The sequence below is a fragment of the Marmota marmota genome, unplaced genomic scaffold (assembly GCF_001458135.2).
Source record: "Marmota marmota marmota unplaced genomic scaffold, marMar, whole genome shotgun sequence".
NCBI lineage: Eukaryota > Metazoa > Chordata > Mammalia > Rodentia > Sciuridae > Marmota > Marmota marmota.
The window spans coordinates 16,433,194-16,448,449 of record NW_026000142.1 but is presented as its reverse complement, the minus strand read 5'-3'; the positions used below and the strand labels follow the sequence as shown (position 1 = coordinate 16,448,449).

Below are 15,256 nucleotides of genomic sequence, written 5' to 3'. Positions count from 1 at the left end.
TGTAACTATTGTTACCTAAACGGAAAGTAAGTCTTTGGGTAATAAATAATCTACGTAGCAAGGTCCTTGGTACCTGGTAATCACATACGTGGTTAATTGTATTATCTGTATCAGTCATTCCTAACTTAGGATCCTGAGAGTAGCAGCATCAATGTGACCTGTAACTTGTTACAAATGAAAATTTTGTGCTCTCCCCAAACCACACCAAATCTTATGAATCAGAAACTCTGCGGGTAAAGATAAAAAAAAATTATGTTTTGACAAGTCCTCAAGGTGATTTTATCCATGATAAAAATTGAGAATCAATAATGTAGATTCATGTATGTACAATGTGAGCTTATATAATCCCACAGGTCTTTGATTACCAAAAATATGCATAACAATATGTATATGGATATATATAGAAAAATACGTCTGGTTTATAGTAGATGTATATGAACACATATCTATGAGATATGTCTTGCCATATTTGATATATATGCAATATACATAACACAAAAAATATTTAATATACAACAAATACACATAAAATTTATATGCAACCATTATATACACACATGCACACATATGTAGTCTTTTATATAGACTTTTCTCATAAATTCTCTGGGAAAACTGATCTTAAGTTCTTTTACTGAGAAGTTAGCATGATAATGCTATTGTAATTATATATTACACAATCTAGATGCTTTATGCAAGATGGCATACCACATGAAAGTACAGAAAATCAACTAGTTACTTTATATACTGAAATGAGGAACAACCTTTTGTATTGATTTAATTTTCATTTAGTTGAAACTAATATATATATACACTTTGATGTGGATAAGTAGTGTATATGAATTCCCTAAATGATAATTATGTACTAGTAGGCAATTAGGAAATAAAGAACTACGATTAATATTTCAAAATTTTATATGAGAATACAGCATTATAATTTTGGTATTAAAAGTTAAGTGTTCTATATATAAATTATTGCCCTCAATAATGGAAGCATACAGTTTCTAAGAGACAGAAACTAATAATACAGATTTTTAGGCTAACTTTTGTGTTTAGTCTTTGTACAAACTGTATTAACTACTCTAGTATTTGGGTCTCTGTTTACTCATTTATAAAATACCAGATAATAGTAATTAACTTATTTATATTGTTTTGAGCAATAGATCTTGAAAATTATTCTATTTCTTAGAAATACACCATGAATTTTAAATCTCAGATTAAGGGACATATGAAGTAGATGGTGATTTTCTTTTTTACAGATATAGCTTCAAAAACAAGAAAGAATTACCCATAGTCTTGTTTGATCTTATTTTTTTTCTTGTTTGACTATTAAATTAGCCTATCTTTAACTAGATATTTAAATATTTTCATTAATTACATTATTTGATGATCCTGGATGTTATATTTTTTTTCCTCATTAGTGGGGGACCATATTCTTCATAATTAAATACATCTAACTAATTGACTGAATAACAAATTGTTACTTAAGTCACTAATTCTAGGTGTAACACACATATATATATATACACATACAGAGTCTTTTTATGATGGTATAATATAGCAAGAACACATCTATGTCAATACCTAGTAATAAAAAATTGATGGATTCCTAATATTACCCTTTAAAATAAATCTAATAAGAATTCAAAGAACAAGTACTATAATTGAGAACAGATAACAATTCATATATATATATGTATATATATATATACACACACACACTCACACATATATATGACAACACTTATGAATATAGTAACCTGTGGACTCATTATTCATACTCACATGTTAGTTTAAGTGTTTAAACTGAAATGCAATGTTAAATAGGTATCAAGTCAGAATACAGGAAAAACTTCTATCAAAATATACAAACTTTTAATTGGTGCTGCACTGAAAGAAAAGTACACTAATTCAAAGGATGAAAATAATGAAGAGGAAAAATATCATAATGAGGTTGATTCATATGCTGGATTATAAATATTTACTTTGATGCAATAAGAATGCAGACTATTAAATTAGCCTATCTTTAACTAGAGATTTAAATATTTTCACTGTTAATTTAAAAATACCTTATCATTCAATAAATGAAAATTATAAAATTCTTATCATCAATTCAATGAAATTATCTAGTATTTAATGCACTTAAGGAACTGAACCTTGCTTTCCTTCCCATTGGCATTTAAAGCAGACATCTGTATTATATATGCAGCAAGTCATCTGCTCTAAGGAACATCTGGCCAATAAACCAATTTGCATAAAATACATTAACAAATGAAATGCATCTCTCCAGAAAATGTTCTAGTGTTTTACATCTTGTCACACAATACCTATACATACTACGCATATTAATATCTATTATTTAACTTTGAAAGTTATATAACAGCAAGCCCAAAGTAAAATGCATTTTGTTGGTTTACATTGCCCTCTTTAGGCATTTAGGCAACATTAAGGAAGTCAAAGGCAACTTGAAAGGAATTATTATTATTTTTTTATCTTCACCGTTAGCTTTCAAAACTTAAGAGCATTTCTTCTTAAAGCTCCCCAAGTTGATACTGATGTGCAATTTCTCTAATTGCTTTACATGGGGCACATCACTGAGAGGTGTTTATATCATGCTATTACTAAATAGTATAATTCAGTAGACCTAGTGTACAAATTATTTTAGAACACAAATATGAAAATTAAAATATCTCAAAATAGCACATTCTGATCTTGTTCTGAAAGTAATATACTAAAAATGTATTATCCACACATAATTGCTCCCACACATAATAGGCATCTGTAGCATTCTTCTTAAATATTGACAATACAGAAAAACTGCTCTATGTATTTTGGAGAAAAGTAAGGATCAAAATGTGTTGAATATTCATTTGAAATAATGAATAAAACCATACTTTAAAACCTATAAATTGACTTGTTGAGGTTTTGATCTGCTGTTTTACCAAATATCTATTTTCCCACGCTTTTTCTACTTTACTTTTAGAGCAATAAAATCACCACACCTTTGTCTGTCTCTTGGTCATAACTAACCTGCCTCTGAACTGTTGAACACTTCTGAGTGTCCACTAGTAGCAGATGGTGTTGAGGACCATGGGGATCCAGGGGTTATTTCTGAGTCGCCTGCTTCCAGGACCCCATCAGCATCTCTTTCATTAACATCTGGAAAACTGAAATCTGTGGATGTCTCATTATCATTAAGGCTATCTGAGGCCCCTTGCCCTGAGCCGCTCTCTTCATCACTTGTCAAAACGGCCCATCCTTTAGATTCTGGGCTGAGAGGAAGCAGGGCACTACCAGTCTGAATGTCCACATCCTCTTTTCCATCATTGTGCTTGTGGATTAGCTCATGGGTTGGTGGTGATTTATCAGGACTTCCGTCCACACCTGTTTGACTGTCTGAGGTTACACCTGTGACTTTATTTTCTTCTTCAGAATTCTCAGAGAATGAATGTGAGATTGGATTATTTTGATCCACAAGACTGTTATCCTGGGAGTCTGAGTCATTCATTACCTTTTCCTGGGATTCTCTATAGGACAAGCATGACATACACTTATTCAGGGACAAGCCATCACTATCCCTGTCATCATAATCATCATCATCATAATCAACATCACCATCTTCACCACCACCCACTAAATCAGCATCAGATCTGGCATTATGGGTCAGCTTAGAAGGAGGTTTAGAAGGAAGCAGCAGCTTTGCTGTGGTCATGGAACCATCTCTGTTGGGAGAAACGGCTGTAACAGAAATGTACCCATTTCCTAAAGGAACAGAATGATGAGTAGAGACAAGTGTATCAGAAACAAGTGTTGGAGTACCAGCAAATACCTCATCAGTAATAGAACTTTTGGTGGAGGTGAAGACTTCATCAGAAAATATAAGCTTATTTATAAGTGTATGTGGTGGGTCATCAATTGATAAAACAGGGGTTGCAAATGCATGCCTTCCTTTTGGAGGAAAGGCTTGATTAATCTCCAAATTAGCAGTTTGGAATAACTCATCATTACTGTGCAAAGAAGGTACCTCTTGCTGGGAACTTTTGCTTTTAGGAAAAACTGGTTCAAAATATTTCTCATTTGTATAAGAAATGGTTAAACCTTGAAGTGAAGCAGAGTGCATACTAGAAGGCGGTGGTGATACATCAAAACCTGGTACAGATGTAGAGTGCATCGCGCTTTCACTTGAAGCAGAATTTGTTGCCTTGAGATGCAATATTGCAGAACTAACTTTATCAACCTTGGAGGTTTCAACCAATATTGGATCACTAGGCACAGCTGGAAGAGCAGTTTTAAGCAAGGTGTCAACATCAGAAGCCTGAAAGGAAGGTTGCAGCAATACTTCAGTATGAAAAGGAGATGAGGCCTCAGAGAATAAAAGCTGGGTTGAAGGAGATAACATTTCACTAGAAGCAGGGTCAGAGGGTGCTGGCTCTGAGTTTGCACTAAACACAGGTTTAAGAGATGTGTCACCAAATGCTGGAGATACGGTATGTGTAGGTTGAACTGGAAAGTTATTTTCTGGAACTTGACTAATCTCATGATCAAAAACCTTAGTGGCAGTATAACCAAGAGACCCTGGAAGCATGCCTTTTGTGCTAGAAATGGGAACAGAGGTTTCTTGTAAAGGCACATTCAACTTATTGACATTATCATACATGTTGGGCATGACTGTGCTTTCAGAATGGTAAGCCATTTCACTGAAAGAAGAAATTTGCAGTTCAGTCTCATTTCCATACATTATTTCATTTTTAGAAAGCAGCTTATTATCATCACCAAACACAGATGTTGTATATGTAAATTGAGCTACAGAAACAGGTGAAGAAATGTTAAAGGCTGTCAGCCCATCTGTGTCAGGTAAAAGAAATTCACTATCAGAAGAGGCTCCAGACCATTCCCCATCACCAGAGAGGACATGAGTGGACTGCAGTAATGACACAGTTGGGGTCACTAATGAAGACTTAGGCATTGATATACGGCTAGGACTCCTAAATAAGGAACCCTGATAAGATACATCAACAGAATCATGCACAGGTATTGCAGAACTGTAAGAAACAGTGAAGACGTGTTGGGAGCCCCCATTATTAGATAAGGCATAGGAAGGTTCAGGCCCTGAAGAATGTGCATGCACCATGACATCACTGCTGGATGGTTCAACTTGAGAAAACATAAGCGTTTTATAAAGGACACCAGATTCACTACCAAATTCCAATGTCTCCGAAGCAGCATGAGTAGTGGTCTGATGTGACAGCACATCAGAATATTGAGCAAGGCTGGGTTCTAACAACACATCACCACCAGCCACTGGCACAGAAGCATGCAAGGGCACCTTATCACTCTCAGCAGCTGAAGTAACTTGTGGAAGGATCTGAGAGACTGTATGCAGATGGCGAAACAATTCACTACTGAAGGAAGCAGAGGAAAATGGAAGCAAAGGTGCACCGTCATAGGAAGACAGGATGGATTCAAATGACACATCAACACTGGGGAATACAGGTGTAGCATGCAAGGCCGAATCACTACTTGAAGCAGCAGGGGTAGTGTTGAGGATCTGATTGTCAAGCAACAAAGGGGTGACTAGAGGAAAGACTTCACTACTGTAGGAAGGTTGAAGAGGTGTCTCACCATTGTATACCGGCTGAGTTGTCTGCGAGTGTACAACATTGATGGTGGAGACCGAATGTTGTTGTCCAGAGGATGATGTGAAAGCATAAGGGGTTACCTCAGTCGGAAGGTAGGCAAAGGTAGAATAATGTGGCATTTCTATATCTGTGACCGAGGGACCCTGTGACACCACAGGGCCTGGAGAAAAGGACTCAGTTGTCTTTTCAGTTTCATTAATATGTATCTCAGTGTAATTAGTCTGGAGGAAGCTCTCTCTACCTGATCCAACATCAGGCTGTGCTGACACATCGGTGGAGCTAGGAAACCACACACTTCCATCAATGGAAGGATCCTTTAGTGAATCTTCTGAACCTGATGAAGCTGGATCTTCTGAAACATTTCTCGCAGTTTCTGGCTTAAAGCCATGGTATGTGATTGCCTCTGGGGTTTCTGAAGAAAATATGTCCCCCTGGGATATGCTCTCAGAGGCGAAGGGCAGAGCAGAGGTTGCAGGACTGGAGCCTGAAGAATCATCTGCTCCAGTATCAAGCTTGAAACTGGTCAATAAACTGTCCTCTTCACTGATATCAGTAGACACCTCTTGAAAATCTGTTATAGAAATTGCATTTAAAGATTCTGCAGTCCCAGACAAGTTTATCTGTGGAAATCTAAGGACAGTCTCAGAGCCATCATTGAAAGAGGTCAAAGTACCTTCCACAGTATGCAGTGGCAGTTCAGTCACAGTTTGAGGAATCATGGAAACATCTTTTTCTGTGGCTAATTCAGCGACTGGTTGGGAAGTGGAATACAAAGACATCTTGGGAATTCTAGAAAATTCGCTTCCTCTTGTTGGAGCTCTGTTGGTCTTGGCCTCATTGTACTTGGTCCCTATGTGATTATAGTGTGTCGTGGTGGAAGTTTGGGGTTCCTTTTTCCTTATTTGGTTTGTGGCACTGTCTCTACCAGGATTCACCACAGTGTCTTCTTCAGTGGCCTTTCCCTCTTCTTCCTCCTTTAAAAAGAAAACAAGATTTCAAGGCACAAAAGAAGAAAGAAATGAAATACTAATAATATATTTTACTGCTAACCACCACTTGTGGGATTTTGGGAACTTTTTACTCTTATAAAACACTTCTATTTACCATACTTCTGTACTACACCATTTCCTATCCATTTTCTATGGGAAGTAATGAAAACCCATTATTTACAACTGATAATGGTACAGAATGGGGAGCTATGAATTAATACAACTTTAAAAGGAAGACTCTTTGGAGTTGTATTTATATACTGAAAGTTTTATTTCATGTGGTATTTATTTTCTTGTTTCTTGTTTTGTTTTTTTTTGTTGTTGTTCAGTTAATTGGGCAGCAAGCTGAATTAGCTTTCTTGTAATATGACGTGGCAATGAAACTATTTCAAAGATTGAAATAATTAGTCACTGAAAATATTTAATTGTATATATTCACAATAAATCAATTTTTAAATCATCTTGGGGAAAAATTTAGGACAAAAAGAAGCAATTTTGTTTTCCTTTTGTTTTTAATATTTTACACTTCAGAGGTAAACAGATATTTCATTTTATTTTACTGGGTATTAGGGATTGAACTCAAGGGCACTCCATCACTGAGCCACATCCCCAGCCCTAATTTTATTTTATTTAGAGACAGAGTCTCACTGAGTTGCTTAGTGCTTTGCTTTGCTGAGACTGGCTTTAAACTTGCAATCCTCCTGCCTCAGACTCCAGAGCCACTGAGATTAAAGGCGTGCACAACTGCGCCTGGCATAAGCAGATATTTTAAAGGCAACTTGTCAAAATACAATTCTAGTACAAGTTGCTTGATCTTCTGTTTCCTTTACAGTGACAGTGACTATTCAGGAGGCCAAGTCTTCTCTGTACATCTTGTATGTGTAAGGGCTCTGGAGTGCTCTGGCTAGAAGTCAACCAAGACTCATGCTGTGTGTGTGTGTGTGTGTGTGTGTGTGTTTATATAAAATTGGGAATGTTATGACTTGTTGTAGTTTTAAAAAGTAAATTGTCAGACAGGATTTTTTTTTTTTACTTCTTGTGGGATACTATTTGGTCAATATCTTTGTACTCAAAAAATTGTTAAAATTGCTACATATTAGATCACTGATTAGGATTTTATGGCCATGTTTATTAAAAGAAGAAAAAACAAAACAAAACAAAATAAATGCATACCATTCAATGAGAACTTAGTATAAGCAGAAAGAACTTGACTGTTAAACCATGCGTGCTTGTGGTTATATGTCTGACATGTGTGCAAAGCTGCTCTATATGAAATAGGCTCCCAGGCTTAATGACTGCTTCATTATATAGTTGGCCATATAGTATTTTCTGAGGTCTAGATGTCATATGCGAACTGAAATTTCCTTACTAGTGGTTGATATTTCTTCATGGAATTTTGCATGCTGTTTAATACCTTGTTCACAAGGACAACCTGTGGAATTTCATCAATTTCCAGAATAAAACATTCCCCTTATCTACAAGCCTAAATAATTAATGCCAAAGAAAATAAGAACATTTTGCCTTGAATTGCTTTTGGTAAAAATCTGATGGTGTAAGTTATCTTTTCTTTCCTTACCTAGAAGATCTCACAAACGTTTGTTTTATAATTGGATCCAGAGTTTGCTGAGGACCTGTGGTAAGCTTAGCTGTGTGGAGTTTCCAAACTCTTCCTCACTGTATTTTCAAATCTGAGTATTTACCTAGTTCTCTGAGGTCATTCCACAATATTAACTTCTACCAAAACTGTACTTGAACTTTCTTTTTCCTAGCCCTTCTCTCAGTCTCAGCAGATGGCCTATCTATTTATAGAAAAAAAAACAGAAGCCAAGAGACATCATACCTCCTCCTACCACTAAAAATATGGAATAAACAAGTCTCTCCTGTCCCTGTCAACTTGTTGCAGCTGAGATATTGTTTCCCATACTTTCCAAGGATAATTCCTACACCTGATCTTAAAATTTATCCCTGCTTGCTTTAGAAACTGAACACACTTGAGTATTTCCCACTATTTTGAGTTTTGTCAAATTACCAAAACAATCATTCTTATCAGTTTAAATGAATTCAGTTCATTCCTATTTAAAAGGAATATAAAGGAAACCCTCGGATTCTGCTTATTATTTTACCTTTCCCTTTCCCTTCTCAACTAAATTTCTCCAAAAATCATGCCATCTGTTTTAACTATATGATCCAATAATCTCTATGGACCCCATATCCTACCAAAGCTTTGTAGATTCCCGTAGAATTTTTACTAAAGCAAAGCTACTCATCTCCTTCATCTGTTACATGTTTTTTGGGGTGGGGGGAGACTATATTCAAACCCACACATATACTATGATTGATTTCCTTTCTAGCAGATTTTAAACTTTATGAGGTATGGTCAGATAGACTTCTTGCAATCTGATGAAGGTGAGGGACTATTTACCAAGTCTTGTTAATTTCTGAGGTCATATACCTTGTGTTAGCATTTCAAAAACATATATCATTCACGCTTTATGATTATTTTATATATACATGACCACAAATATTATAATTGATAGTCTTTACTATAAGATCTTATGGAGTTATAAATCTCTCTTCTGTTGTGGTTTTGATCTGTATCACCATACCTGCAATCATTCATGATTTTTTTTTTAATAAATTTTAGTGTAAAGTCTTGATCATGCTGGAGGTACTATTGTCTTTAAAGTCATAAATTTCTATTTATAGAGGATCTAAGAAATATCCCTAAAACGATTTATTTCCATATTTAGGGCCTAAAAACAAGTACATTGGCAAAATACATTCCTTGTATTTGCCAATCTCTGTCAATCATTCCTGCTGAAGCAATGGAAATGAATAGTAGATGGGTTTAGCAGTGTTTTCATCCCACCTCAGAATTATGCTCCAGGAAAACACATAATGACATGGATCTGCTCCAATCTAACCCTTTATTACAACAGCTTATTTCAAGAGCATGAAACATACCAATTTCTCAAGTTTACTAATGACTGCTCCTGTACCCCTCATGCTAGATCCTCATCTATGGAGTGTGAGCTGGCTCCCTCTCCCTCAGCAGTGCCAATGCATTTGGCTTGGTTTTTCAAAGAATGAGAGTTGTTTCTCTGGGCAGCACCACCCTTGGTAGAGCCTCTTAAACGTCATAGATGTCATAAATAACTTCTTTTCTCTTCTAGGTCATAGCCCTTCTCCCACAAGAAAAGATGATTTTTTTATTCTATTCTGCTCTCTTAGAAGGGTCTTCTTCTGCAGCATGCTGCATATTCTCTATGTCTCCATTCCACTCTGCTAGGAGATAGTTGGAAGGAGAGTGAGGCTATCTCCCAGGAGGCTTTTCAAAACCTCCTTGTCACAGATAGCTCTGTCCCACTATAGAGGTACCAGCATCTGCCGGGCTACTCTCTCCACACCTTTTCAGGCCTAGTGCAGTCACAAGTCCCTGATATTAGTAGCCCCATATGTATAGATCATCCCATGTTGGCTTGCATTGACATTTCCTTCACGTCTGTGAACAGGCTTTTATTTTAAACTAACCTCAGTGCCTATTTGTGTGTGACATGTGTTTCTTATTGGGACCTGGAATGATACGCTGAGTTATTTCCTTTCCTCCTTCTTTGGGGCTGAGGTTGTGGCTCAGTGGTAGAGCACTTGCCTAGCACATGCGAGGCTCTGGGTTTGATCCTCAGCACCACGTAAAAATAAATACAAATAAAGGGGTACTGTGTCCATCTACAATTTAAAAAAATGTTAAGAGAAAAGAATCTTTCTTTAATTATAACAAGCCAGTGTGCAGGAAGCCATATGAAAACACCTTCACTTTCCTTTCTAACAGGAAGATCTGCTTATGTATGCAAAATTCAGGTCTCAGCTGGTGAGACCTGAAGCACCTTGATATATGTGGCCACTGCTACTTCTATCAAGTATTATAGCAAAAATAAAGGTAAACCAAGTCACATTTACAGCCTGTTCTTAAAGCTAAATGTTATACTAGAAATGAAAATAGTTTTATGTAGAAAGTTACTAGTAATTAACATTGGAAAATTTGAAGAAATGTTTGTAAGATTATGCTAAAGGCAGCTATAGTAGTAATATCAATTGAAAAATAAATATGGAATTGTGGTAATGGGAGTTACAAAGAAAAATAATTGATCATTCCCTTGATTCTGTCTAAAAAGTTCATGAAGTGTGGTACATTTCATCTGACATGGAACTCTATAAACAGAATATCATTTACTAAATGGCACCAATCACTGGAACAAGGGTTTGCTTCAGTGCATTGGAACAATTTAAATTGACAACACAATAAGAAAATAATTTACTTTTTCCTTGTTTGGTTTGATTCTGTGGATCATTCTAGGCACATACATATCCACATACCCTGGCACAGGCTTATACCACACACGAGATGCCTTAGCTGAGTTTTGGAAACACTTGTTGGAAGGTGGACTGGTTGTTTGGTAAAACAATCTCTTGTATGAGAGAATGTCCATAAGATACATAAATTATTGAAGTAATTACACTTGTGAAAACACAAGCTAATTGAAAATTACTGCTATATAATAGCATTAGCTGTTACACTTTATCAGGTTGTAAACAATATGTACATTTGCAACACATTCATAATGTTATCAACAGTAGCATCTGGATTAAACATATAGTTTTAGTTATGAACAGCACATTTGGGCTTAGGATGAAATATAAGATCTATTGAACAATCATGTTCTGTCATTTTAAGTTATGAAAATGTTAAAATTTGCAGATATTCTCAAATAACTATATTTACTTGGAGGACATTGTGCTAGAAACAAACATTGAACAATTTGAATACAAATAATAAACAGGCAAAATATACATACAATTTATATTTTGGTTCATATTTATTATGATTTTATCAATCATTGATCAAGTTATTTAAAAATAAATTATCAATATTAAGGACTAATAAAATATTATTTTAGCACTTGAGACAAATTTGAGAACTAAAATTTTCCAATTTATAGCTATATCTCATAGTTCTAATTGTTTTTAAAGTTCACTGTTTTATTTCATTATTATCAAAAATTTCATACCTCTTTTTTGGCATTAAATTAATCAAAGTATCTATTTTTTCATAAAAAGTCATGTATACCAATTACATGATTATAAAGCTCAGCCACAAATTCAATAAACAATGGACAATGTAACATTAAATTTTATTAATACCACTATATCTAAATAACAATTCAAAATCAACTTTAATTTAAAAAATTTGAACATAAAATAGAAAGCTACAATACCTTGATTATTTCTTTAGTTCCAATTAATTCAGGAAAAAGGTCAAATTCTACAAAATTAAAAACAAAGTTATTCATTTTTTATTAAACTCTTTCAGCCTTTTGTGGATGAAAAGGGGGAAATAAACAAGAAAAACTGATGTTAGCTTTGAAAGTACAGAACCTTTCAAAATGAATACAAATTTCAAATTTCAGTTTTCAACATTACTGAACACTACATAATATAATCCTACATGAACTTATATGTAACTGGATTCAAAACTTTGATCTTTCTCTTACACTATTGCCCCAAGACTTAGGGAAATACAGAAGGAAAGAGAGGACAATGAGACTGATATAAGTAAGTGCAAAGAAATTCAAAGAACTTTTCATCAGTGCAGCTACTTTTGTCTTTAGCGGGGCTGACAGAAGCAGTTGGGAAAATGCCAGGGATTTTCTGGAGAGTTGGCAGGATTTGTTTTCTTATTTGACTTCTTTTTCCTTTTAAGTTCTTCTGACTTAAAAGGTCAAATAATTCTTTTTCACTCCTCAATTTGTACTAATGCTTTTTTTGTACACAGTGTGTTGCACCAGGTAAAATGGACAGTGTTTTCCAGCAGGTTCCAGCCTAGGTTGGTAGCAGGAAGCACTGAGCATAATGTTTCTAGTACCTTCTCTCCAGAAAACTCAGTACTGTATATGCAAAGATATCAATAACTGGTTCCATTCAAAGTCTGTTTTTCCCAACCAACCAGAATCAACATATTCCTAACACATGGATCTCTCAGCTAAAAGAAGACCTGTCAGCAAACGTTAGGAACAACTAAGAGCTAGTTCTCTCCCTCCAATAAGGAGTCTAGCCACATGGCCAAATTACCAGGATTCAGAGAAAATTTCTAAAGGTTTCATCTGAGCTGCCTGGGTCATTAGGAAGATAGTAGCCAGAGTAACTATGAGGGATTGAGGATTATCATAATGATGCTCTTGGCTCTGTACTCTCTCAATACTACTTATGTTCTGATTTATGTCTTTACCTTTCCTCAAAAGAAATGCATATTCTGCAGAAACTGCAAAGCAAAATTGAATTAACATTAAATATTTCTCATACCCAGACTTGTTTTCCAATATGGACGTTTCCTGAGTTTCTTTTTATCAGAAAATTTCTAGATAGCAATTAATATAAAGGTAAAATATAGTTCTATGCATGAATTATATTTAGGAGAGAATTCAAGTAAAATCTGTAAGTGCCCAAGATTTAGGTACAGTAAGTGTTCTTGACAATTTAGTTATTTTAATGTTACTTACCATGAATAACTTTCTGTGCTATAAAAGTGAAAATATTAGCTAGAGACAATAATTGTGTATTCAATTATAATTCTCATTTTTTGCTTGTTAAATTGACCAAGAAAGAGTTTGGAAACTTTTATTTGGAACATTAGTGTTCTCTTTTTTTCTATATTTGGCCCTACAAAATCCTTTTCCCACCCTATATTTTTTATATTCTTCATTCTTTTTTCATGGTTTTATTAGTAAATTAGAGTTACACGTAATTAGTTGGGTTCATTTTGACATAATCATACATGCTCTGAATTTAATTTGCTCCATTTCTGTCCCTAGTGCCTCCTTTTTCCCTTTCCTCCTCCTCCCCCATCCTCCTTCCCCTACTTTGTTGGTCTCCCTTCTATTTAATTTATCTAATTGGTTCATGATCTATATTCTCAGTGCTCCCAAACTGAAATGATTTCAATCGTCTCAAGTACTGTATCTTTGTAACCTGCAAGAAAATCAACAGATGTGAATTTAACAATAAGATGCCACTAAACTGTGACAGAAATAATCTTCGATATGATTTTCAAAAAGCTACAACTAGAGAAGTTCATGCATGGAAAGATGTCCGAATTCAGCACACAAGACATATCTAATTTTATCAAAACTACTTCAACTTGAGACACTCTTTTCATGTACCTTTGAAATATTTTAATGTTAGTAAGGACTAATCACAATTAAATACTTGTTACTGACACATATATCATAGTCTTTTCTCTGTTTAAGAGACTGGAGAAAATAATGTCAATAATATTTCATTACTTTCAGCATGCATAGCATGTTTGAAAATTTAAAAACATGGTCTGACTTCACCTGACTACATATTTTCAATGGGCAAAGGTAATTTTCTTCTTTCATTGTCAGGTCATAGTGAGGTATATTTAATTATAACACTGGTGGTTAATTTCATTTTCTTTCAGTAGTCTCACTGTGTATTGCATTTGACCCATTTTTATCCTTGTACTATAGCATTAGTATATGGATTTTGTTTCCTACAAATTAAAATGCAGGATTTTAATCCACTCATATCCCCTAACGAGTCCCAATGACTTCTGCTATCATTGAGATTGCTGTTTACTTCAATTAAGGATTAAGAAAAAAATTTTGGACCTTTTTAGGCTTTGGGGCTTATTATAGTTTTGATCTAGAATGTATTGCAAAGTCTCATGTATACAGAGGTGGAGCTTCTGGGCAATGATTAGATCTTGAGGGCTGACTTTATCAGGGGATGAATCCCTTGATAACTCATAGGAAGTGGGTCACTGGAGGCCTGCCCTGGAAGGGTTTATCTTCTTCCAGTCTTTCTCTTCTGCCTTCTTGCTGCCATGAGCTGAGCAGCTCTCCTTCACCAAATCCTTCTGCCATGATGTTGTGCATCACCTCAGGCCTCCAAGCAATGGAGCCAGCTGACTGTGAATTAGAACCTCTGAAACTGTGAACCAAAATAAACCTTCCCTCCTATAAGTTATTATTGTCATATATCTTGGTCACAGCAATGAAAAGCTAACCAACACAGGTCTGCATATTTAGGCATAAACAACCCTCTGAGACCCTCTTGGTTCCACAACACTCTCACGAGTGATCACCCACCCCAATGGCAGGTGACTTTGTAGTGATAAGGATAACCTAATTTGGAAGGATCTTCATTCTGGTTTCAAACTGGACTGAACATCATTTGAACATTCTACAATTGTGAGGTCTCCCAGGAACTCTTCAATACTTCCACTCCAGATTCAGAAGTCTTTTGTTGAGCTTCTTCAGAGCAATGTTGAAATAAAATAAATTTGAAAGACTGTAGTGAAATCATAGTTCTGGATCTGAGAGTTCAAGACACTGACCCTAGACCAGCTCTGACAATTGGTAGCAGATCTCATGTTGGGCTTCCCCTTTCCTGTAGTTTTCTCACAAATGATAACTGATATTTCAGTAGCCATGGTTCTGCCTCAGAATATCATAAAGAGTTTAAAAATTATGCTGTTTTATAGAATATTTTCACTTTAGCAAAATAGACTCCCTGAAGGCAAAAAAAAAAAAAAAAAAAAAAAAAAAAAAAAAA

At 35.2% G+C, this 15,256-nt stretch overlaps 1 protein-coding gene across 4 annotated transcripts in view; it reads right to left on the bottom strand.

The window, feature by feature from the left end:
- Ptprz1 (protein tyrosine phosphatase receptor type Z1) overlaps nucleotides 1–15,256 on the bottom strand; it is a 176,461-nt gene that overhangs the window by 36,816 nt on the left and 124,389 nt on the right. For 2 of the 4 annotated variants that reach the window (XM_015488281.2, XM_048786040.1), the window contains exons 11-12: nucleotides 11,899–11,945; nucleotides 3,028–6,610 (exon numbers count right to left, since the gene is read on the bottom strand). In XM_015488281.2, coding sequence (XP_015343767.1) covers nucleotides 3,028–6,610; nucleotides 11,899–11,945 — 3,630 coding nt within the window. The remainder of the gene's footprint in view (nucleotides 1–3,027; nucleotides 6,611–11,898; nucleotides 11,946–15,256) is intronic. The other 2 variants (XM_048786042.1, XM_048786041.1) reach the window with 1 other exon arrangement.